The sequence below is a fragment of the Mustela erminea genome, chromosome 2, assembly GCF_009829155.1.
Source record: "Mustela erminea isolate mMusErm1 chromosome 2, mMusErm1.Pri, whole genome shotgun sequence".
NCBI lineage: Eukaryota > Metazoa > Chordata > Mammalia > Carnivora > Mustelidae > Mustela > Mustela erminea.
In genome coordinates, this window is record NC_045615.1 from 143,032,773 (window position 1) to 143,056,387 (window position 23,615).

The 23,615-nt window shown below is 38.3% G+C and overlaps 1 protein-coding gene across 1 annotated transcript in view; it reads left to right on the plus strand.

Moving 5' to 3' along the window:
- Positions 1–23,615, plus strand: part of POLR2B (RNA polymerase II subunit B) — a 45,980-nt gene that overhangs the window by 13,292 nt on the left and 9,073 nt on the right. The window contains exons 7-18 of the mRNA XM_032334410.1: positions 143–301; positions 3,483–3,647; positions 6,596–6,792; positions 6,965–7,084; positions 8,233–8,419; positions 9,311–9,454; positions 9,696–9,835; positions 10,140–10,251; positions 14,339–14,493; positions 15,322–15,520; positions 15,829–15,997; positions 23,282–23,378. Coding sequence (XP_032190301.1) covers positions 143–301; positions 3,483–3,647; positions 6,596–6,792; positions 6,965–7,084; positions 8,233–8,419; positions 9,311–9,454; positions 9,696–9,835; positions 10,140–10,251; positions 14,339–14,493; positions 15,322–15,520; positions 15,829–15,997; positions 23,282–23,378 — 1,844 coding nt within the window. The remainder of the gene's footprint in view (positions 1–142; positions 302–3,482; positions 3,648–6,595; positions 6,793–6,964; positions 7,085–8,232; positions 8,420–9,310; positions 9,455–9,695; positions 9,836–10,139; positions 10,252–14,338; positions 14,494–15,321; positions 15,521–15,828; positions 15,998–23,281; positions 23,379–23,615) is intronic.

A 23,615-nucleotide genomic window follows, 5' to 3' on the forward strand; every position in this document is an offset into this window, starting at 1 on the left:
ATTTATGTAAAATGGAGTTTGTAAAGTTCAAGAATTGATATTTCAGTGAGCCTATGGATCAGGTTAAGATGCAGATTTTGCTCTTCTTTCTACTTCAAAGACTTGTGGGACTTATGGCATAACTTTTTTGTTGTCCTTATAGGTTCTGATTGCTCAAGAGAAAATGGCAACAAACACAGTCTATGTGTTTGCCAAAAAGGATTCTAAATATGCCTACACAGGAGAGTGTAGATCATGTTTGGAGAATTCTTCCCGGCCCACCAGTACTATTTGGGTTAGCATGCTGGCAAGAGGAGGACAGGTATGGACTGGAATATGATATTGTTTGGCTTTATTTCTTTCTGTCTAGTCTTATAATTTATCAGACTGCATTCTTAGTCAAAAAAGCTTTTGTCAGTGTTAAGGTAGGTGTTGTATTATTTACTTATTGCTAGTAGCAAATTACTCCAGTACCAACATTTATCATCTTACAGTTTCTGTGAATCTAGAACCTGGGTGTGGCTTTGCTGGGTCCCCTGGCTGAGCATCTCTCATAAGGCTGCAGTCATCTTTTTTTTTTTTTTTTAAGATTTTATTTATTTATTTGACAGAGTTCACAAGCAGGCAGAGAGGCAGGCAGAGAGAGGGGGAGGGAAGCAAGCTCCCTGCTGAGCAGAGATCCCGATGCAGGTCTCGATCCCAGGAACTTTGGGATCATGACCTGAGTTGAAGGGAGATGCTTCACCAGCTGAGCCGCCCAGGCGCCCCAGTAAATAAAATCTTTTTTTTTTTTTTTTGTAAATAAAATCTTTATGAAAGAAAATGGATAGGCTTTCTTGAATATTTGTCATGTGCTGGTTAGGTAACTCAGATTTCTTGATTTTTATCTTTACAACTATTTTTGAAAGTAGTTGTAATTGCCTCTGTTTAATTTCAAATAACAGTTTTGTATTTTGTTATACTGTGATTTTTTTTAAGAGTTTTAAAAATTTATTCATGAGAGACTGAGAGGGAGAGAGTGAGAGAGAGAGAGACAGAGGCAGGGGGACAGGCAGGCTTCCGGTGGAGCAGGGAGCCTGATGTGGGACTCGATCCCAGGATCGAGCTGAAGGCAGACACTTAACTGACTGAGCCACCCAGGTGCCCCAAAAGAGTACACTATAAAAAGTAGTCTTCTTTTGACCATTCTTTTCCCCAGAGGCAGCTGCTTTTGATAATTTCTCATGAATCAGTTCAGAAATAGTCTTAATGCAAAAAATACGAATGGGAGCATGTGATACACACTAGACTTTGCTGGTATGCTTTAAAAACATGGATGAGCACTTGATCATTATTTTGTAGCCATTATATTCCATATGCAGATGTAGCATAATTTATTTAACCTTTTCCCTTTTGATGGACATTTAGGTCTCTATTCTTGTGGCTTGCCAACAGTTCTGCAGAGCCTAATGCCACCTTTTTAAGTCTTATACAAATGAAGAACTTGGAGATAGAGAATTTTAACTACCTGAAGTTAAAGAGATATGTAGAATAGGTGTTTTAAAGAATTAAAATGGGGGGCACCTGGGTAGTTCAGTGGGTTAAGCTCCTGTCTTCAGCTCAGGTCATGATCTCAGGATCCTGGGATCGAGCCCCGCATTGGGCTCTCTGCTCAGCAGGGAGCCTGCTTCCGCCTTTCTCTCTGCCTGCCTGTCTGGCTACTTGTGATCTCTCTCTCTCTGTCAAATAAATAAATAAAATCTTAAAAAAAAATGGTTTTTACTTATAAATATAGGTAGAACAGGGCCCAAGCTCAAGAATTTGGAAGTATTGGAAAAGTATTTGGAAAAGTATTTCCAAGTATTTGGAAAAGTATTTCCAAGTATTTGGAAAAGTATTTGGAAAAGATCTCAGGTGTTGCAGATATGCATTCTTTGTTGAGAAGGATTGGCCTGGATCATGGAGAGCAAAGAAATGAAAACAGTATATTAGGTTATTGTGGCAGCTATGGGCAAAATGAATGAATTAGAGGCAGAGAAAGGAAAATCATCTGGTGCACCTGACTAGTTCAGTCGGTAGAGCGTACAGCTCTTGATCTCAGGGTTGTAGTTTTGAATCCCACATTGGGTATGAAGATTATTTAAAAGTCAAATCTTAAAATAATCATCTGGATTTAGTGATAAGTTTGATATGTTTGTTATAGTATGAATCAATCAAGATTCTGATGTTTCTATCCCTAAGTTCTGGATAAAAAGAAAACTTTCGAGAATTGATTAAAAAAAAAAAAGATTTATTTATTTATTTGACAGGCAGAGATCACAAGTAGGCAGAGAGAGAGAGGGGGGGGGGAAGCAGGCTCCCCGCTGAGCAGAGAGCCCGACGCAGGGCTCAATCCCAGGACCCTGGGATCATGACGTGAGTCGAAGGCAGAGGCTTTAACCCACTGAGCCACCCAGGCGCCCTAAGAATTGATTTTTAGAATGTAATGAGTTCATTTTTTAGACAAAAGATTTTGTGAGGGTACGTGATGTATGCATTATTTTTCTTGTGTTCTTATTCTGAGAAAGATCTGTGATGAAACAAATAATAGATTGAATGGAATAACTGACACGGAAGTAGAAACAACCAAATGGCATTTGGAGATATGAGGGCTGAGGGTACAGGAAAAAGAGCAAGATGAAGGTTTGGATATTGTTCATGAAGAGTGGTTAACTGAAGACCCATAAGTTGGGATAAGGTGTCTCGACCAAGGCCTGAATAGGAGAGAGATGACAGAAATTGTTATTAGAGGGACCATGATAATGTAGGGTTATGAAGCCAAGAGAGGATAGAGCTTAATATTAAAGAAAGAAATATAATTAAAAGGGAGAAACCAGTTATTTGTATGAAAGTGTAGGTTAGTAACTTTCATTTTATTTTTGTATGTGTGTGCAGTTAAAGAGAAACTGGAAAAGATAAATTTTTGGAAAGAGGCTTTTTGTTAATTTTGAAATATTCAAATGAGAGATACTTTACAGGCCAGCTCTGAGTTAATACTTGTTTTTCATTTGTTGCTTAGCTTTTTTCCCATATTTGTCCATATGTGTGTATATATTTTTACCCCTCATGTCTTTCTTCCAGAGAGTTTTGTGTGGTCCATTTTGTTTTGTGTGTGTGTGTTTTGTTTTGTTTTGTTTTTTTGCCAGGGGACAGGGTGCAGGATCAGTGTTCATCTTCTTTTGTAGCTAGTCAGTTGGCTGCAAATGTCAATTCCAAGTGCAGTATTGGGTAATTCTAAGAGAGTCTTGGCAGGCAGATAGTAGAGGATGGAAGTTCTCTCATGCCTACATGATCAGCCGATTTATAAAGTTAGTAAACCTGTTCCATTGGTTTTCAAAAGGAGCCATAGTATGTTCCTTAAAGTATGAAGGTATACTTCCTTTGAAATACATACAATGAACATGTATATGAAATGATTCTCAAGATGTTTGTACATGGCTATGATCTCTTTGTATTGATATTCAAGTGATGTTTTATTTTTCTAGGGTGCGAAAAAGAGTGCTATTGGTCAGCGCATTGTGGCAACCCTACCATATATCAAGCAGGAAGTTCCCATCATTATCGTGTTCAGAGCATTAGGTTTTGTGTCTGACAGAGATATTTTAGAGCACATTATTTACGATTTTGAAGATCCAGAGATGATGGAAATGGTAATGTGAGAAAACAAAGTGTATTTGCAGTGTTTTACAAGAGGTTTAAAGTTACTGTTGCTAATCTTAAAACATAATAGAAAGATGCTCTGAAGAGTAATTTAGTTGTCACAAATCCCATGCCATTTACTGTGTAGTGAAAGCCTGCAGCCTTGCTTCAGCTTCTTTTTTGACAATTTTGTGTAAAATAGACATAAAAACTAGAAGCAGCCAGATTTCACGGACAGTATCAAGAAGAAACCCTGGTAAGGAAAATCATGAAAACATACAACGCTGGTGCGATTTAGTAAAAAAGGAAAATGAATAGTTGATGCCTTCTTTTTTATTTTGAGATAATGTCAGACTTACAGAAAAGTCGCAAAGAACTCTTGTATACTCTTCACCCAGATTCACTAGTTGTTAGCTGTGCTATATTTGATTTCACATTCTCTTTATATACACACATTATTTTTTTCTAGATCATTTGAGAGTGATTTTCAGGCATTGTGCCTTTTACTCCTAAATTCCTCAAAGTATATTTCCTAAGAACCAAGACATTAATTACATATTCATAATATGGTTAGTAAAATCAGAACCTTTCACTTGGCTACAGTACTGTTAAGCCATAGATCTTTTTTTTTTTTTTTTTAAAGATTTTATTTATTTATTTGACAGCGAGGTCACAAGTAGGCAGAGAGGCGGCAGAGAGAGAGGAAGGGAAGCAGGCTCCCTGCTGAGCAGAGAGCCCGATGCGGAACTTGATCCCAGGACCCTGAGATCATGAACTGAGCCGAAGGCAGTGGCTTAACCCACTGAGCCACCCAGGCGCCCCAAGCCATAGATCTTATTTAGATTTTTGCCAGTTGTCTAGATAATGCCCTTAATGGTTTTTTTTTTTTTCCTGGTTCAGAATCCAATCGAGGATTGTGTATTGGATGTCATTTTTATGTCTCTTCAGACTCTTTAAAAAATGTTTTGTTGTCTTTTCCCTCAGTGTTTAATAACATTGAAGTATTTGGAGAGAATAAACCAGTTACTTTGTAGAATTTGCCTCAATTTGGACTTCTCTGGTATTTCTTCATGATTAGATTCAATTTATCCCTTTTTTGCCAGTAAAAATAAAGAAGCAATATTGTGTGCTTCCCAGGACATTGCATCAGGAGTCATGTGATGGAATTTTGTTCCATTATTTGTAATATTAACTCTACAGTAGCCTCTTAGGTTCCTCTATAGTAAAGTTACTGTTTTTGTGGGAAGGTTCTTTGAGTCTAGGTAGATATCCATTTCTTTGTCAGTGCTTTTTATTAATGATTCTTGTCTCGGTAGTTGATAGTTTTAAAGTTGTCCTGAATTGTCCAGTCTTTTAAGACTACTGAGAAATAAGGTTAAATGGAGGCTAAACATTGGTCACAAAGTGAATTGTTGGAGTGAGTATATGTTATTAGAGCACTGACACAGTTCCATGAGAAAATTGAATTCTGGTTAGATTTTACTTTAAGCTTTTAACAGTGTTCATATATTTTTTTGTTTTGTTTTTGTTTTCTTTAAATACTTAAATATGTTAACTACTTAAGTATTTAAAGGAAAATATATGTTATCTTTTATCTAAAGGCATCCCAAATGATTCAGACTGGATTTGGACCAAATTCAAACTAGAATTTTCTTAGTAAAGTGAAAGAGATGATTCATTTTCTGTATGCTATTTATTTATTTATTTATTTTTGAAAGTTACTACATGTTCCTTTAGCTCTTACAAAGCTTGGGCCAATTTTTACAGTCTGTGAGTCAAGCGTTCACTTTGCAAAAGTGCTTTAATTTTTTCTTCTGCAAATATTATCATTATCCCTTTTTAACAGAAGTTTCACGACAACATTGACAATTTATTTATTTATTTTTTTAAAAGATTTTATTTATTTATCAGAGAGAGAGAGGGAGAGAGAGCGAGCACAGGCAGACAGAATGGCAGGCAGAGGCAGAGGAAGAAGCAGGCTCCCTGCTGAGCAAGGAGCCCGATGTGGGACTCGATCCCAGGATGCGGGGATCATGACCTGAGCCGAAGGCAGCCACTCAACCAACTGAGCCACCCAGGCGTCCCCAACATTGACAATTTAAAAAGACCACTTCCATTTACCAATATGTGGCCTCACTTTGAATGGTTTATGTTACCTTTTTCTAATCTTTGGTTCCATGATTGGAATTTGGATGTTTAAACTTGAGAATCAGTGATAAATAGACCTAAGAAGTCAAAGGCAAGAAAGGCATTTCAGTATATGTGATAGGATTAAAGTGTATTTACAGGCGCCAAAGTTACTCAGTGGTACCTCTCATTCCTTATGCTCCTTGTGTAAAATTGTAATTTTAGAATGGTGAAACTTAGAGATTATCATAACTGAATACTTTGTAGGCAAGGAAACAGATTACATGACTGCTCAGGGGCCACGGCTGTTTAGCAGCAGGGATGGGATGTAGGTTCCTATAACAATGTGCCTTTGAAATATTCTCTTTTACAAAACACAGAGTGCTTTTATTTATAGGTTAAAAACTTCTTAAACCAAGGCTAAAACCAGTCTGGCGCATTTATTCATTTGTAGTTTAGTAAATTTTAAGTTGACTATTAAACTTTTCTAATTGGTCTAGGATATTTAGAAGGGATTTTTGTTTTGCCATTGTTCATTAAATTGTAAAAACCAAAAACTACTACTTTTTTTTTATGATGGAATTATTATTATTATTATTTTTTTAGGAAGTATAATTACCTGTGTTGATGAGTGGATTTTGTCAGAGATCTCTAGATCTTAAAGTGTATTCAAGTTCTACAATTTTATGATTCCTTGTTTTTTAAAAAAATTTTTGTATATCCTGTTAGGTACATAGGGATACTTAACATGTTATAAGTTTAAGTTACAGTTGACTTATTTTAAGGTGAAAATATAAATTTGAAAATAACTTTCATTTGAATTATCTGATAGGTGAAACCTTCTCTCGACGAAGCTTTTGTCATCCAGGAACAGAATGTTGCACTAAATTTCATTGGTTCAAGAGGGGCAAAGCCTGGTGTCACTAAAGAGAAAAGAATTAAATATGCAAAAGAAGTCTTACAAAAAGAAATGCTTCCTCATGTTGGTGTCAGCGACTTTTGTGAGACCAAAAAAGCTTATTTCTTGGGGTATGTTAAATACCGTTCTAAGATTTTTGCCAAGGTAGTATTGAGATGGAATTTTTCTTAAAGTTAAAAATGTCAGAAATGTGTTTTTAACATACGAGTTTTTTAAAAAGCCGAAAGCTGTATGTTTTGTTTTTCACTTCTTTTTCTTTCTTTTTTATTTTATTTTTTAAAGGTACATGGTTCATAGGTTGCTTCTAGCAGCCTTGGGTAGAAGAGAATTAGATGACAGGGATCACTATGGAAACAAAAGATTGGATCTTGCTGGGCCACTGCTTGCATTCTTATTTAGAGGGTAAGGAATGATAGAATGATATTGGTTAAAGTAGAGAGATTTCACTTTAGATTGATCGTTGCACTAACAGAGGTACTAAACTGCCTTGGCATTGAAGTTAGCTACATTCTCTTTACCACTTGTCCAGAGTTTATTCTGCTTTATGTCTGAGAATTTCAAGTTTATGAAAACAGTTTATTATTTATTCCTCTTTATTCCTCTTGTAGCTTTATAAGGCATTTGTCTTGATTTTCTGAGTACTGATGATATTGGAATTTTTAGTTGTGCTTTTACATTTTATAAAAACAAAAGCTGGAGGGAAATCTGTCAAAATATTAGCAATATTGGTATAATGTGAGTTTTTTCCTTCATATGTCTTTGTTTTTCATATTTCCTATAATGAACATATAACACTTTTGTAATCAGACAAGTTATTTTTAAAAACAAAAAATAGACAATTCAATTAAAAAAAAGTTGCTACATACTGTTTTTGTTTTGTTTTCTAAAACATTTTTTTGAGAGAGAGAGTGTGTGCACATGCATGAGCAGGGGGCTGCGGGGAGAAGGGTCAGAGGGATAGGGAGAAACAGACGCGGGGCTTGATGCCAGGGCCCTGAGATGACCTGGGCTGAAGGCAGACACTTAACCAACTGAGCCACCCAGGCACCCCTATGCATTCTGTTTTTTAATGTGTCATAGATTTCTTGATTTTCAGCCTTTTGTTTTCACCCCACTAAGGAGCCACTTTTGACATTTTTCCCCTAGTTGCTCCCCTCGTGTATGTTTATGTACTGTAAGTACATCAGTGCTTTTTACATAAAAAGAGTAATAACACTTCCTTTCCGGGGGGCCTGCGTGGCTCAGTGGGTTAAAGCCTCTGCCTTTGGCTCAGGTCATGATCCCAGGCTGGGATGGAGCCCCACCCACATCAGGCTCTCTGCTTAGCGGGGAGCTTGCTTCCCTCCCCCTCTCTCTTCTTGCCTCTCTGCCTGCTTGTGATCTCTGTCTGTTAAATGAATAAATAAAAATTCTTAAAGCAAAACAAAACAAAAACACTTCCCTTCCTCTACCCCACCTATTTTCCTTCGCATTATGGGCAATATTGTCCATGTTAAGAATGCATGTTGTTGACCTTTACATATTTATAATGATACCATTTTATTTGGCAGTATGTTTAAGAATTTGCTTAAAGAAGTACGGATCTATGCACAGAAGTTTATTGATCGAGGAAAGGATTTTAATTTGGAGTTGGCAATTAAAACAAGGATTATATCTGATGGCCTAAAATACTCTTTAGCTACGGGAAATTGGGGCGACCAAAAGAAAGCTCATCAAGCCAGAGCTGGAGTATCTCAGGTAGGACATTGCCTGTGACTACAGGTTTGATAGAAAAATGTTGTGCAACTAATAGATCCTTTCATTCACTGAATATAAATGACTTTGCTTTTTTCCCCCTCAGGTATAGTAGCATTGGGGGATTTTGAATTATGAGAATGAAATTTTTCTTGAATTAGCTGTTTAGGATTACTTTTTTTTTTTTTTTAAGATTTTATTTATTTATTTGTCAGAGAGAGAGGAGCGAGAGTGAGCACAGGCAGACAGAGTGGCAGGCAGAGGCAGAGGGAGAAGCAGGCTCCCTGCCAAGCAAGGAGCCCGATGTGGGACTCGTTCCCAGGACGCTGGGATCATGACCTGAGCTGAGGGCAGCTGCTTAACCAACTGAGCCACCCAGGCGTCCGAGCTGTTAGGATTACTTAAGAGAGATTAAGGTTTTGGCTTGCAGCAAGATAGTTATTTAAATAAGTGTAGCTGCTTGGGGGTAAGACAGTCCATGTTAGTGAAATTTTTTTGTTTTTGGAGCTCCATGTTAGACACTCACTCAGAGAATAAATGGGTGTTCCTTTCTCTTGATGCAAAGTACAGTACAGTGTTGACCCGTGAACAGTTTGGTGGTTAGGGGCGCCAGCTCTTAACGGAATTAACAGTCTGGTGATTGGAGGTGAGCATAAAGTATGTGGTATGTTAGAACTGTACATCACATATTTGCCATCCCTGCTATAAGGGGCACTTAAGTTAGGGGGTGCATGATATTATTCAGGGGCAAGATGCAGAAAGGAGGGTTTAGGAGAGTTTGACAGTTGATTATAGGTAAAAATGTGACTTTGCCTCATTCCAGTATTTGCCAAAAATGTGATTGTTTGAGTAACAGAAATGTCCAAACTTAAAAGATTTGCTATTGTTTTTTAGGTATTAAACCGCCTGACTTTTGCATCAACTCTTTCTCACCTACGTCGTTTAAATTCACCTATTGGTAGAGACGGCAAGCTAGCAAAACCAAGACAATTGCATAATACGTTGTGGGGAATGGTGTGTCCTGCTGAAACCCCAGAGGTAATACATTAGAATTTACATTTAGGACAAAAACTCTACCAGTAATTACATAGGGTATGTAATTACTTGTACAAGTAAGTATTTAATTAAGCTGTGTGGTTTTGGAACTAATGTTTACTTGTGATTTTGTTTTTAGAAAGCGTGAGTAAATCCTGAAATCAAATTGAAGGAAAAATGTTTATGGAAAAGAATTTTGATAGGCATGTTAAATCAGAATGATTTATTTTTTGTTTATTTTTAGGGCCATGCTGTAGGACTTGTGAAGAATTTAGCTCTGATGGCTTATATTTCAGTTGGATCTCAGCCTTCTCCAATTTTGGAATTTTTAGAAGAATGGAGTATGGAAAATTTAGAAGAAATTTCTCCTGCAGCTATTGCCGAGTATGTATAGATGTGATTTCCTTTCTTTTTTTTGAAGATTTTATTTATTTATTTAACAGAGAGAGGGAGCGAGCATGAGCAGGGGGAAGCAATAGAGGGAGAGGGAGAAGCAGGTTCCCTGCTTTTCCCACGTGGGGCTCAATCTCAGGACCCTGGGATTATGACTTGAGCCAGAGGTGTATGCTTAACCAACTGAGCCAGCCAGGCACCCAGATGGGATTTCTTTTTTGAAACTATTGCTAATCTTTGGTTGTTGCTTAGTATAGAGTACTAACTGTAAAATGCTTTTGGTTTCACATTTTAGTGCAACCAAGATTTTTGTTAATGGCTGTTGGGTTGGAATACATAAAGATCCTGAACAACTTATGAACACCCTAAGGAAATTGCGGCGTCAGATGGACATCATTGTGTCTGAAGTGAGTCTTTAATTAAGAGTGCATGATTTCTTTTTTTTTTTTTTTTTAAAGATTTTATTTAGTATTTATTTGACAGAGCATAAGTAGGCAGAGCGGCAGGCAGAGGGAGAGGGAGAAGCAGGCTCCCTACTGAGCAGGGAGCCTATTGCGGGGCTCAATCCTTGGACCCTGGGATCATGAGTTGGATGCTCAGCTGACAGAGCCACCAGGCGCCCAGAGATTTATTCTTAAAATGTGATACATCTCTAAAGGTTTCTTTATGTAGGTGGATATTGAAGTACTTTGGGATTAGGATAGTTTTTTTTAAACATTAATATATATTATATGGGCTTTATTACTACTCCAAATAGGACTTTTGGTTTTAGTGTACTGTTAAGGGATATGGCTTGGTCTTTTGATTTCCCTTAATCTACACTGTGGGTTCTTTCTAGGTGAAAGTGGATCTGGAGAGAAACTGTAACACAGTTAAGCCAGTAGCTGATCTCTTTTCTATGTAGCTGAGCAGGGAACAGAGTTTGATTGTTCTGGGCTTTCCTCTAGCCGGCAGATCCTGGGTTTTGAACCGCAAGTACTCATAGCTTGAAGGCAGGAACAGCATGCTTCACTTGAGTGCAGGTGTAACTAAGAGAAAGCCCAAGAACCAAAATTGGCTTGATTTTTTTGTGATTGAGAACTTTGGTAATACCATGCTTTTCTGCTAAGAGCCGCCTTTAGCTTTTCTGTGTTTTCTAGGATAAGATTAAATTCTTCATGCTGTTTTAGGCCTCTTTACCTTTCCATGGGCCCATTCCCTTAACCTGGAATATATGTGTTCCCTGTCCCCCATTTCTTTTCAAAAATGAGCAATAGGGAAAAAGGTTCTTACTACTTTTTTTCAGGTAAATCTCACTTACTCTGTAAAACTTATATTCTCATCTCCTTCAAGATACTTTACCTGAACACCCCTTCCCCCCAAAAAAGTTTGATTAGATCACAGCTTGGCAAAAGTTTTCTAGAAAGGGCCGGATACTAAATTAGTCTTTGCTTACCATATATTGTCTGTTGTGTATTCACCTCTGCTGTTGTAGTGAAAAGTAGCCAGAGGCAGTAGATAAGCCAATAAAACAATTTATTTATAAAAATAGATGGCAAGTGAGAGTAGATTTGGCCTGTGGGCTCTTCCATGACCCCCTGATTTATTAGATCTCTATGACTGTATATAGTGGTTTAACTTAAAATGTTTTTGACAGAGTGCTTGTCCCAGATAGTACCTTCTGACTTACTTGCCTGCCTCACTCATCACATCATTAACTCTCCAGGGGCAGGGAACATGTATTAATATGACTTTGTATTTTCAGCTGTGAGCATGGAACCTGACAAATAGTAGACATTAAGTGTTTATTGAACATACAAGGTAACCCTGTGTCCTTGGACTAACCACTTTAATCCCCTGTTAGAGAGCGATTTGGGGAGACTCTAAGTAAGTGGGAGAATTGTATATATTTTCCTGAAGGAGTCTGGCACTTTTTCTTTTCCTTCATGTTTTCTAACTACCAGAGGTCCTTATTTTACCAATTTCTGCCTTCTGTTGGACCTGTTAGGCTGTTCTGTCAGTAGTCCTCTCTGGACCTACTGAAATACACCTTTTTCCTTTGGTGCTTTGAAGAGATCTAGCTCACAGTTTATGTTGTCCTGTTAAGACAATAAAACTATTGTATTACGAATTTTCGAAGGATTCAAGGCAGTGCATTTGAAAGCAACATCTTTCCTAGGAATTGACAGCGCCACTGATGGTGTTTCTGTTCAAAGACATAGTGTTTCTCCTCAGATTGTTTTTGAAGGACAGTATGTGGGTTAAGGGTGTAGAACATTTTCCCTTTATAATGACTTCCGACTTCTTAGTTTTGGAGACCTTGATTTTTTTTTTTTTAAGATTTTATTTATTTATTTGACAGAGAACACAAGTAGGCAGAAAGGCAGGCAGAGAGAGAGGGGGAAGCAGGCTCCCCACTGAGCAGCGAGCCTGATGTGGGGCTCGCTCCCAGGACGCTGGGATCATGACCTGAGCCGAAGGCAGAGGCTTTACCCACTGAGCCACCCAGGTGCCCCAGACCTTGATGTTTTTGATCAAGCTTTTATGATTTACTCTTATTTTTAAAGCCAGTAATCCAAATCTTTTCCTTTCTTAAATAAACCCAATCTTTAACCTTCAATAGAAGTATCAAGATGTGATTTTACTTTTAAGTATTTTTCTAGGAGAAATACCAGTCTGTTTTTTCATTTCCCAACTCACTGTCAATTCATTTTTATAGCTGATTTCCAAGATTATATCTTAGTTGTTTCCTTTTTGACTTATTTCTTTGTAAATTGGTACTTCAAATTCTGCAGTGCTTTTAGTAATTATTATTATTTTTTTTAATTGTAAATTCCCCTCCCCCTGCTTTTTCTTTTTTTCAGCTTAAGCTCTATGCCCCACATGGTCATGATCCAAAGATCAAGAGCTGCTTGCTCTTCCGACTGAGCCAGCCAGCTGCCCCTGCCCAAAATATTTTTTTATGTTTTCTGGGAATGTATTTTCTAGTTCTGCCAGTAGAAGTAGCACCTGAGCTACATACGTAATTTAAATTTCTCTAGTAGCCATGTTAAAAAAAAAAAGAAACATTAAAGTAATTTTAATGATATATTTTATTTGACCTGATACATCCAAAATAATACAGTTTCAACATCTAATCAGAATAAAGGGTTATTTATGGGAAATTTTACATTCCTTATTTTTTTGTGGTACTTTTTTGTTATTATAATTGACACTCAGTATTACATTAGTTTCAGGTATACAATAGTGATTTGACAGCTCTCTATATTATGCTCACCACAAAGGTAGTTACCATCTGTCACCATACATGCTGTTACAGTATCCTCGACTACATTCCCTGCACTGTATCATTTATCCCCATGACTTATGCATTCCGTAACTGGAAGCCTGTACCTCCTACTTCCCTCTACCCTATCTGCCCATCCCTCCAGCTCCTCCCCTCTGACAACCACCAGTTTGTTCTCTTTATTTATGGATCTGTTTCTGCTTTGTTTGTGTTTATGTGGTACTGCCTTTGAAGTCTATTTTGTAGTTTGTACATGTTGTACACTGCAGCCTATATCGGTTCAGAATGAATGGCCACATTTCAGGTGCTTAATATTGACATGTGGCTAGTGACTGCTGTGTTGGACAGGTAGACTATGTCATTTGTTTGATAGGTGTCACAAGTTGAGCTTATTACTGAGAAAATATCAATGCAGTGATACAGGGTTGGTTACCGAAAGTTTGCAAAGTGAAGACTATGTAGTTACCAAAATAAGGCAAAATAAGGTTTATATACTAGTGTTTGTGAGGCCAAAAATATATTTTCTTCATTTTACTTTATCTTGCATGACATTATTGCCAGATATTATTCAGCTTTATAATTACCAAGTTTAAATATTTGTTCTTTATAAAATTTTACTTTTTATTTTATTATTATTGTTTTTAAAGATTTTATTTATGTATTTGACAGAGAGAGACACAGTGAGAGAGGGAACATAAGCAGGGGAGTGGAATAGGGAAAAACAGGCTTCCTGCTGAGCAGGGAGCCCTGTGTGGGGCTCGATCCCAGGATCATGACCAATCTGAAGGCATACGCTTAATGACCGAGCTACCCAGGCTCCCCTCTCTTTTTTTTTTTTTTTAAGATTTTATTTATTTATTTGACAGAGAGAGAGATCATAAGTAGGCAGAGAGGCAGGCAGAGAGAGAGAGGGGGAAGCAGGCTCCCTGCTGAGCAGAGAGCCTGATGTGGGGCTCGATCCCAGGACCCTGGGATCATGACTTGGGCCGAAAGCAGAGGCTTTAACCCACTGAGCCACCCAGGCACCCCTCAGGCTCCCCTCTTTACAAAATTTTAAATTATACCTAGGTTTTTAGTATATTCAACAATGATAAACTAAAATTTGTCCATTTTATTTGATAGTTGTTTCCTCAAGAAATTTACTAGGAGTTTTATTTTATTTTTAGCTAAGTCTTAATGATACAGAAAAAATAAACATTCATGAGATTCTTTTGTCTTTTTACTTACAGGTTTCTATGATTAGAGATATTCGAGAGAGGGAGATTCGGATCTATACAGATGCAGGCCGTATTTGCAGGCCACTTCTGATTGTAGAAAAACAAAAGCTACTTTTGAAGAAGAGACATATTGATCAATTGAAAGAGAGAGAATATAACAACTACAGGTAAGAACATGCAGTGAGAAAAAATTGAGTACAATTCACACACCATAAATTTAACCATTTGAAAGTATTACAGTTCATTGGTTTTTAGTATATTCATAAGATTGTGCATCAATCACTACTACCAAATTCCTGAACATTTTTATTGCCCCCAAAAAGACACTCTTAGCAGTCACATTTGTGTTTCTTAATTTTGTCATCACGTAAGGGACTTATAGGGCTTTAAGAATAAAAGTCTTTGTGACCTGTTAAAATGTAATAATAATAAGTAACATATAAGTTATGTATATGTAATATGTAATACGGATAATAGTAAATAAAAATTTTAATAAAAGGATGAACCTGTTTTAAAGCTTCTTTTTAATACTTAAATGTATATTTTTTATAAAAAAATTTCAAACAACATATATAATTAAAAAACACATAAAAGCCCCCAATTCATATTTTCCTCTTAAAAAGTAACTCATATCTATATATCCACAAATAATTTCCTTTATTTATTTAAAAAGATTTTATAATCTCTATACCAGTGTGGAGCTTGGACTCATAATCCCAGTATCAAGAGTTGCATGTCCTGTGACAGAGCCGGCCAGGTGCCCCCACATAGTTCAAAGAAAGGACAAAACAAGACAGACAAACTAGTAGTATTTATAGGACCACACTTCATGTGTATTGTTTAGTAACTTGCTCCCCCCCCCACTATTAATAATATACTTATTTTGGAACTCTTTTCTGTATTTGTACATGTAGATACAGGAATACTCTTTGTTAAGTAGTAAGTTTAGTTAAAGTACTTAAGTAAGTAAGGAAATAAGGTGAATTTTATTTTAGTTGGCAGGATCTTGTGGCCAGTGGGGTAGTAGAATATATTGATACACTGGAAGAAGAAACAGTGATGCTTGCCATGACTCCAGATGATTTACAGGAGAAAGAAGTAGCTTATTGTTCCACATATACACACTGCGAGATCCACCCGTCAATGATACTTGGTGTCTGTGCATCTATTATTCCCTTTCCTGATCATAACCAGGTTGGTAGCAGTTTTTAACTTCTGGTTCGTGAGGAATTGGGAGAAGTAGAAAAAATTAGATTAATCTGTAGTTTTTCTTAAAAGGGTGGTGATGAAAAGGACTTTGAATTCCTACAAAATATGCGTATAATATACTGAATATTTCACTGTTAGGAGCCATAGTTGATTTTTCCAAATGTTCATTTACCTTTCAGAAAAAAGTATAACCTTTTCCAACCATATTCCTGATATATGTAGTACCCTGTGAAGATTGTTCCTTTAGAAGTAGTTAAATTTTCATTGATTCTGCTTTTCGTTTCTACATTTAGTCCCCTAGAAACACATATCAGTCTGCTATGGGTAAGCAGGCTATGGGAGTTTATATCACCAACTTCCATGTTCGTATGGATACACTGGCCCATGTTCTGTATTATCCTCAAAAACCACTTGTGACTACACGGTCTATGGAATATCTAAGATTTCGGGAGCTGCCAGCAGGTATGTTCAGTTTCGGTCTTTAGTTTTTTAAGATCGTGTCATGCTTGGCACTTTTCTGGGTGCTTGGGAGGGTTAATAAAATACATATGACACAGCATTTCTTCTCTCAGAATTTATAATGTGGGAAACAACACAAATAATAAAGAGGTAGATACGCAGAAAGTGTTATGATGAGGTACAGGAAGTGATTGACTCCTAATGGAAATCTAGAGCCAGTTTCACAGGGGAGGTGGCATTTTAGACCAGTGTAAAGTTGATGAAAGGGTATTTGAATTTGAGAGATGGGATGAGGAAGGGCTTAGATGCATGCGTGTATGAGATATGGGAATAGTAGTAGTCCTGGCACTTTAGTGTGACTGGAGTGTAAGTGCAGGAGTCTCTCATAGTGCAGAGAGACCAGGTTGAATTTTGAGAATGAAGACGCATCCAGCCTTTTGTAGCAAGGAAGTAGTGCAATTAAGAGATTTATTTTAGGACTATCATTCTGCCAGTTGATACAGATTGTAGTCAGGTATGGTATTGGAAGGAGATAATTTAGAGGTTTTTGCAATGGTCTAAGTTAGGAATTGGTAAGGTCCTTAAGAAAGAAGAGTAGGGGATAAATGCCTGTTGGAATACCCTCGATTAATTGAATGTGGAGTGATGAAGGGAGGGAAGATAGGGATTGGAAATATTGTTAGTATTTGTGGCTTGGGTGATCAAGAAGATAGGGGGTACTCTTCATAAGATTGGGAGCACATTAGAAGGAAGATGTTTTAGATGTAAGATATAAAAAAAATGCTTTTTTTTTTTTTAAAGATTTTATTTATTTGAGAGAAAGAGTAAGAGAGCATGAGAGGGGAGAGGGAGAAGCAGACTTCCTGTGGAGCTGGGAGCCTCATGAGGGACTCCATCCTGGGACTTGATCCTGGGACTTTGGGATCATGACTAAGCTGAAGGCAGTTGCTTAAGCAACTGAGCCACCCAGGTGCCCCAAAAATTCAGTTTTCAGTGTGTTGATTTTGAATTGTTGCCATAGCTAAGATTTTTTTTTTTTTAAGATTATTTATTTGAGAGAGAGTGAGAGCATGCACACAGGAGCAGGAGGGAGGGGCAGAAGCCAAGGGAGAGGAAGAAGCAGATTCCCTGAGGGGTGGGGTGGGGGGTGCTGGATCCCAGGACCCCAAAATCATGACCTGAGCTGAAAGCAGACACAACCGACTGACTCACCCCCGTGCCCCAGAAAAGATTTTCTTTCTTTTTTTTTTTTTTAAGTATGCTTAGTTTTTAGGGTTTTTTTGTTGTTGTTTTTTAGAGATTTTATCGTCAGAGAGAGAGAGCGAATGAGCTGGGAGAGGAGCAGAGGGAGAGAGAGAGAAGCAGACTCCCCACTGAGCAGGGAACCTAATGCAGGACTTGATCCCAGGATCCTGGGATCATGACCTGAGCCAAAGGAAGATGCTTAAACTACTGAGCCACCCAGGTGCCCCCAGAAAAGATTTTCTAATAGTTATAAATGTGGTTTGGAAGCAGGTCAAATCTAGAGCCGTGAAGTTTATTAGTGGTAAGTATAGGATACCATGAGAATGGCTGAGGGAAATTCGCCAGAGACAGAACTTTAGCCACCAGGAAAAGAAATGAGAAGGGATTAGAGATGTAGCTGATGAGGAGAATCAGGAATTTTCAGGAGGAGATTCTTAAGGAGACTGGACAACAGGTAAAAAAGTCTAAAGGGTAGAGAAGAGTTGAATGTTAAAGGAAGCAGCATAGTTCTTTGGTATAACTGTTTTCTTACCTTATTATTAATAGGATTTCGGCTTTAACTGTGGGTAATGTGATCTGTTTAGAACTTGCTTAGTAAATAATGGCCTTAATTATTAACTATACTAAGGGATCTAACATTTTGATAGCATATTCTCATAAGTTAGAATGATTTATTTTCAGAGTCCTCCACAAGGGGTTACTCTTGTCTAGGAAAACAGAGTCTGTTAGATTGCCTACAATATGCTCCTATCTTTGGGGGATGCTTGCACTGCTGGGTTTTTTTCAACATTTAGATAGTGATTTCTTTATGGCTACAGAAAAAAAGAAATAAGGTAAAGGATTAGATTTGAGGTAAAATCTTTTGATACTGGTATGAAGTGGTGGAGTCATGGCTGGTAGGGACTACACATGCCTTTTGGTTCTGTTATGGCTTCATGCCTTAATCACAGTATCTATCCTAAAAACTGTATTTTGAGGTAATTTCAAACTGATAGAAGAGTTGTGAGACTAGTACAAAGAACTTCTGTATACTCTTTTCCAGATTTCCCAGTTCACGTTTTACATTTGCCTTATTTGTCGCCTTCCTCTTCCTGAACCATTAGAGAGTAAGTTGTAGACATGAAGCCACATCACTTTTTAATTCTTCAGTGAATCTTTCCTAAAAACAAGGCCATTCTCCGCAATACCACAGTCAAAATCAGGAGCTTAGCTTTGAACTCCATCTAGTGAACAATCCCTAGTTCACATTTTGCCAGTTGTCCTAATAATGTCCTTCATGGGTCTAGGATCTAATCCAGGATTGTGCAGTGCATTTAGTTGTATGTCTCTTAGTCTCCTCAGGGTGGAGCAGTTCTTTTGTTTTTCCTTGTCTCGCATTTTGAAGCATTCAGGCAAGTTATACTTTGGACCTTGTCTCTGTTTCCCCATGATTATATTCAGGGTATGAATTTTTGGCAGGACTAGTGTAGAAATAATGCTGTATTCTCTTTGCATCCTATCAGGAGGCACATGTTGTTTATATGTACCATTAGTAGTGACTTTTAACGTTTATCATATGATTAAGATGGTGTCTAAATAGATTTCTCCATTTTTTGTTAATTATTAGTATTTTGTACTAAGTCATAGTAAATCTTCTGTGAAGAGATACTTTGAGACGATGTAAATATTCTGTTCCTTGACAAACTTTCAGCCATTAGTTTAGCAGGATGATTTTTGCCAAATGGCGATTTTCTAATTCCATCATTCATTCCATTTTGATGCTAAAATTGCCCCAGATTTTCCAGTGGGAACACCTTCAAGATGACTCCTGATAGGTCCATCATCTTTCTTTACGTACTTGTATTTTGTGCTTTCCTTAAGCGTGGAATCAGCCATTGCTCCTTTCAGCGAAGGATAGTATGGGTGCTAAGTGTGCTTCTTTCTATTAGGATATCATCATTTCTAGGTTCTCTCAGCGGATAACCGAGGAAAATATGTATGCACATACTGCCCCCCTGCCATTTTGCCTATTTTTGTGACTGTATGTCAGAGGAACTGTGAGTTCACACTAATATCGCTCATTGTAGTCCAACACTGGAGTGTTTATTTTAGAAGTCCAATGCGCTATCCATTGCGCCACAGTGGAGTGTTTATTTTAGAACTCCCATTTTCTGATAAGGAGAAATCTGGCTCCCACTGACCTCATTTTTTTGTACTTCTTGGTTCACTCTGTTGATGTAACCAATCTCCCGACCTCCTGGCTGAATTATTGCCCCTGGCCTTGTCTTACATGCCATCTTCATTGGCCAGATTCTGAGCCCTGACTGAGGGGTTGGAGCCAATCATGTTATGTTAAGGAATGACTTTTTTGATGAGTATCATTCCTGTTTCTGTACTGTACTATTACCGTGGTTGACATCTTCTGGGAGCAAAAATCCTTGTGACAGAATTTCATGTTAAAGTGTGTCTAGGAACTGGGCGCCTGGGTGGCTCAGTGGGTTAAGCTGCTGCCTTCGGCTCAGGTCATGATCTCAGAGTCCTGGGATCAAGTCCCACATCGGGCTCTCTGCTCAGCAGAGAGCCTGCTTCCCTCTCTCTCTCTCTGCCTGCCTCTCCATCTACTTGTGATTTCTCTCTGTCAAATAAATAAAATCTTAAAAAAAAAAAAAAAAGTGTGTCTAGAGACTTAGCGCGTCCTCAGTGCTGAGCTGTGGTTTGACGTGCGTGAGAGCAAAGTGGCAGGAAGGGGTGACCCTGGCTGACAGGTGGGCTGTAGTCCTAGATTTCAGATTTTTATAGTCCTTTAGCTGACAGATACTTTCTTTTTTCTTTTCTTTCTTTTAAAGATTTATTTATTTATTTTAGAGAGTGAGTTGGGGGGACAGGGAGAGAGAATCCTGAAGCAGACTCCCTGCTGAGTTTGGAGCCAGATTTGAGGGTCCGTCCCAGGACTCTGAGATCACGACCTGAGCTGAAATCAGGAGTTGGCTGCTCAACCAGCTGAGCTACCCAGGCGCTCCACAGCTCACAGATACTTTTATTGAAGTTACTTGTATTTATTGGGCATTGAGTTTGCGTGAAACACCATCCAAGGTGCTTTACACATGTTACTTTTAAGCATCATAAAAGCATTTTGATATTTTTTTCACCTGAAAATTGAGAATAATAATAGTACCTATCTCATAAAGTTTTTGTGATGACTAAATGACTAAATCTATTTAAAACTCATGGCTTAGTGCCTGGCAATTAGTATGGGAGGAATAAATGTTAACTGATTATAAATATTGGTGGTGGTATCATCTCTGATTTACAGCTGTGGAGACAGGAGCCGAAAAGTTATTGCCCAAAGTTATACAACTTAAGAAATAGAAGTCTAGAATTCAAGGCTCTGGCCTATGTTTTTCCCTTTTGACCAAATGTTGACCTTTTCTCCTCTCTCTTTCTTGTTCCTTTTCCTCTTCATTACATTGCATCTTGATTTGGGGCTTTTAAGAAAAAGCTATAAGAAGCATAATTAAGAAGTTCCTGTTTTTAGATAAATTTGGCTGATCTCAGACTTGCCCAGATACCTTGGGTAAAGGTTCTGGGAAGGAAGGGACTGCCTCCTGGGCTGTAGTTGATGGAGCACACAGATGTGGGTGATCCAGGAATTGTCACACAAGAGACAGGAAAGCCTCACAAGGCCAAGACAGTTGAGCACCTATAGGCTGCATCACCTGGATAGAGGTGCAGGGCATAGGTGGTGCTCCACCACAATGTGAGGACATGCTGGGAAAGTCTTGCCTGTTCCCCGTATCACAGATGTGATATATGCCCTACTCCTGGCTTCCTTAGTGGGAGCATATCACATCATGCAGGACCCCAAGATTTCTGCAAATGTCCACCTTTCAGAGCCTCCCCTGCCTTCAGGAACCTGCATCTTTATGTATTTTCCTTGTATTATGCTGCTTGATCATTTGTAAAACTTAAAATTCTTCTAGTTCTCTCAAAGAATCCACACGAAATGATGGTGACCAGTGTGGGTGCTACTAAGATTTCATGGAGGAAATCATTTAGATTTCAGGAGGAGTTTTCATTGCACACCTGAAGAATGACTATTTATTAGACTTTCCTGATTCTCTGAAGGCCTTCCCTGCTACGAGGGTTTTATCCACTTGTGTCCACTTCCCCAATACTGCCCTTTCCTTGTAGAATTTCACACTCCAAGCAGAGCACTTTAGCTCCAACTTTAAATACACAAACCCATCAAGGTCCTCAGAAGAACAAATGCCCTCTTGTTAGTATGATTCTTCTTTTGTAGAGAGCAGTCAAGGTTATATTTAGCACAAAGTACTTAGTGTTATCTTTCAGTTAGGGCTTGCAGCCTTAGACTCCTGTAGCATTAGGCAGATTAGAGAGAGGTTTGCCTTTCCACTGGGGTTAGCTCTATTCAGCTTCAGCTATGGTTGTGATGTGTGTAAGTGAGCCCAATGATGCCAGATCTGATTTTTCAAGAAAAGTTTGAATTCTAAGCTTTGTAAATTTATTTTTAAGGTGTTAGAAATGAATTCAAGTTAATAACAAAACTCTTGGGGCACCTGGTTGGCTTAGTTGGAGGAACATGGAACTCTTGATCCCAGGGTTGTGAGTTTGAGTATCCTGTTGGGTGGAGATATTACTTAAATATTTAAACAACAACAAAAAAAGGAGTGGCAAGATTGAAACCATGGAAGTTATGGAAGACAGGAAGAGGTGGAAAAGGAGAGGACTTTTGTAACTTTTGATGATCATGATACAGTTGACATAATTGCTATTTAGAAATGCCACACTATTAACATGCAGGATTGTGAAGTGGAAAAGACATTTTGTAAGCAAGAAATGTAGTGTGCTGGATCACAAAGAGGTGGTAGAGGTGGGTGTGGCTACTTCGTAGGTGATGGAGGAAACTTCAGTGGGAGAGGAGGCTGTGGTGTGGCAGCAGAGATGGTTATAGAGGGTGGTGGTGATGACGGTGGTCGTCTTGGTTATAGCAGTAGAGGAGGTTGTGGTGGGCCCAGGATATGGACACCAGGGACGTGGATGTGGTGGTGGTGGAGGAAATGGTGGTTACGGTGAAGGGGGATATTTTTTTTTAAGATTTTATTTATCAGAGAGAAAGAGTGTGAAGCAGGGGGAGAGGGAGAAGCAGACTCTCCGCTGAACAGGGAACCGGATGCAGAACTTGATCGCAGAACCCTGAGATCATGACCTGAGCCAAAGGCAGATGCTTAACTGACTGAGTCAGCCAGGTGCTCCTGAAGGGGGGAATTTGGAAGAGTTAACCATGGTGGTGGTAGGAACTATGATGATTTTGGAATTTACAGTGGACAGCAGCAGTCAAATTGTGGACCCATGAAGGGGGGCAATTTTGGTGGAAGAAGCTCTGGTAGCCCCTCGGTAGTGGTTATAGATCTGGTGGTGGAAGTGGTGCATATGGTAGCACAAGGTTCTGAAATAACTCAGAAGAACGGGGCTACAGTGCTTAGCAGGGAGAGAGCGAGTTGTCAGAAAAACTGCAGGTTACTTTGCGAGTCATCCTGAATGCATTAAAGGAATGTAAAAATCTGTCGCAGAAGGAATGATAATCCATGATCAGAAAAATTACTGCAGCTTAGATAGGAAACGTGTCTTGTTCAGGACCGTCACAGCCACAGTTTGCAAAACGTGCAGCTATTGCTTAAAATAAGGTAGTGTCAATTAGATGTACGTTCCTCTTTTTTTTTTTTTTTTTTTAATATTTTAAGTAATCTCTACACCCAACATGGGGCTCGGACTCATGACCCTGAAATCAAGTCGCTTGCTCTACTGATTAAGCCACCCAGGTGCCCCTAGATGTACATTCCTGGGGTCTTATGTCTTGTAGCTTTGCCTTTTTCTTTTTCTTTTCATTGTATCAGGTACATTGCTCCGTAAATGGTGGAAATGGTACCAGGTATAACAAACTTAAGGAATCTTTAACTTTTCAAAAATAAATAAACAAAAGAAAGGAACAATTTTATTTTTTCCCAGATGAGGCTTTAATATATGCTCTTATGTGCACTACAGGTATCAACTCCATTGTGGCCATTGCATCGTACACGGGATATAACCAAGAAGACTCTGTTATCATGAATCGTTCAGCTGTAGACAGAGGCTTTTTCAGGTCAGCTGTTTACAGTAGTTGTTGAAACACAGATACAGTGCAAACAGTAATAATAAAACCTTTTTTTTCTTTAAAAAAAAAGAAAAAGAAAAAAAAGTTCTTTAAAAATAGATTTGACATGTATGTATCCAAACTTTTTTGGTGGTTTTGAAGGTCAGGCTGGAGGAAGGTTTGATCTGACAACAGAGAAATTTTTCTGTTAAGATATTTATTCTTTTGCCTCCATTCATGACACTT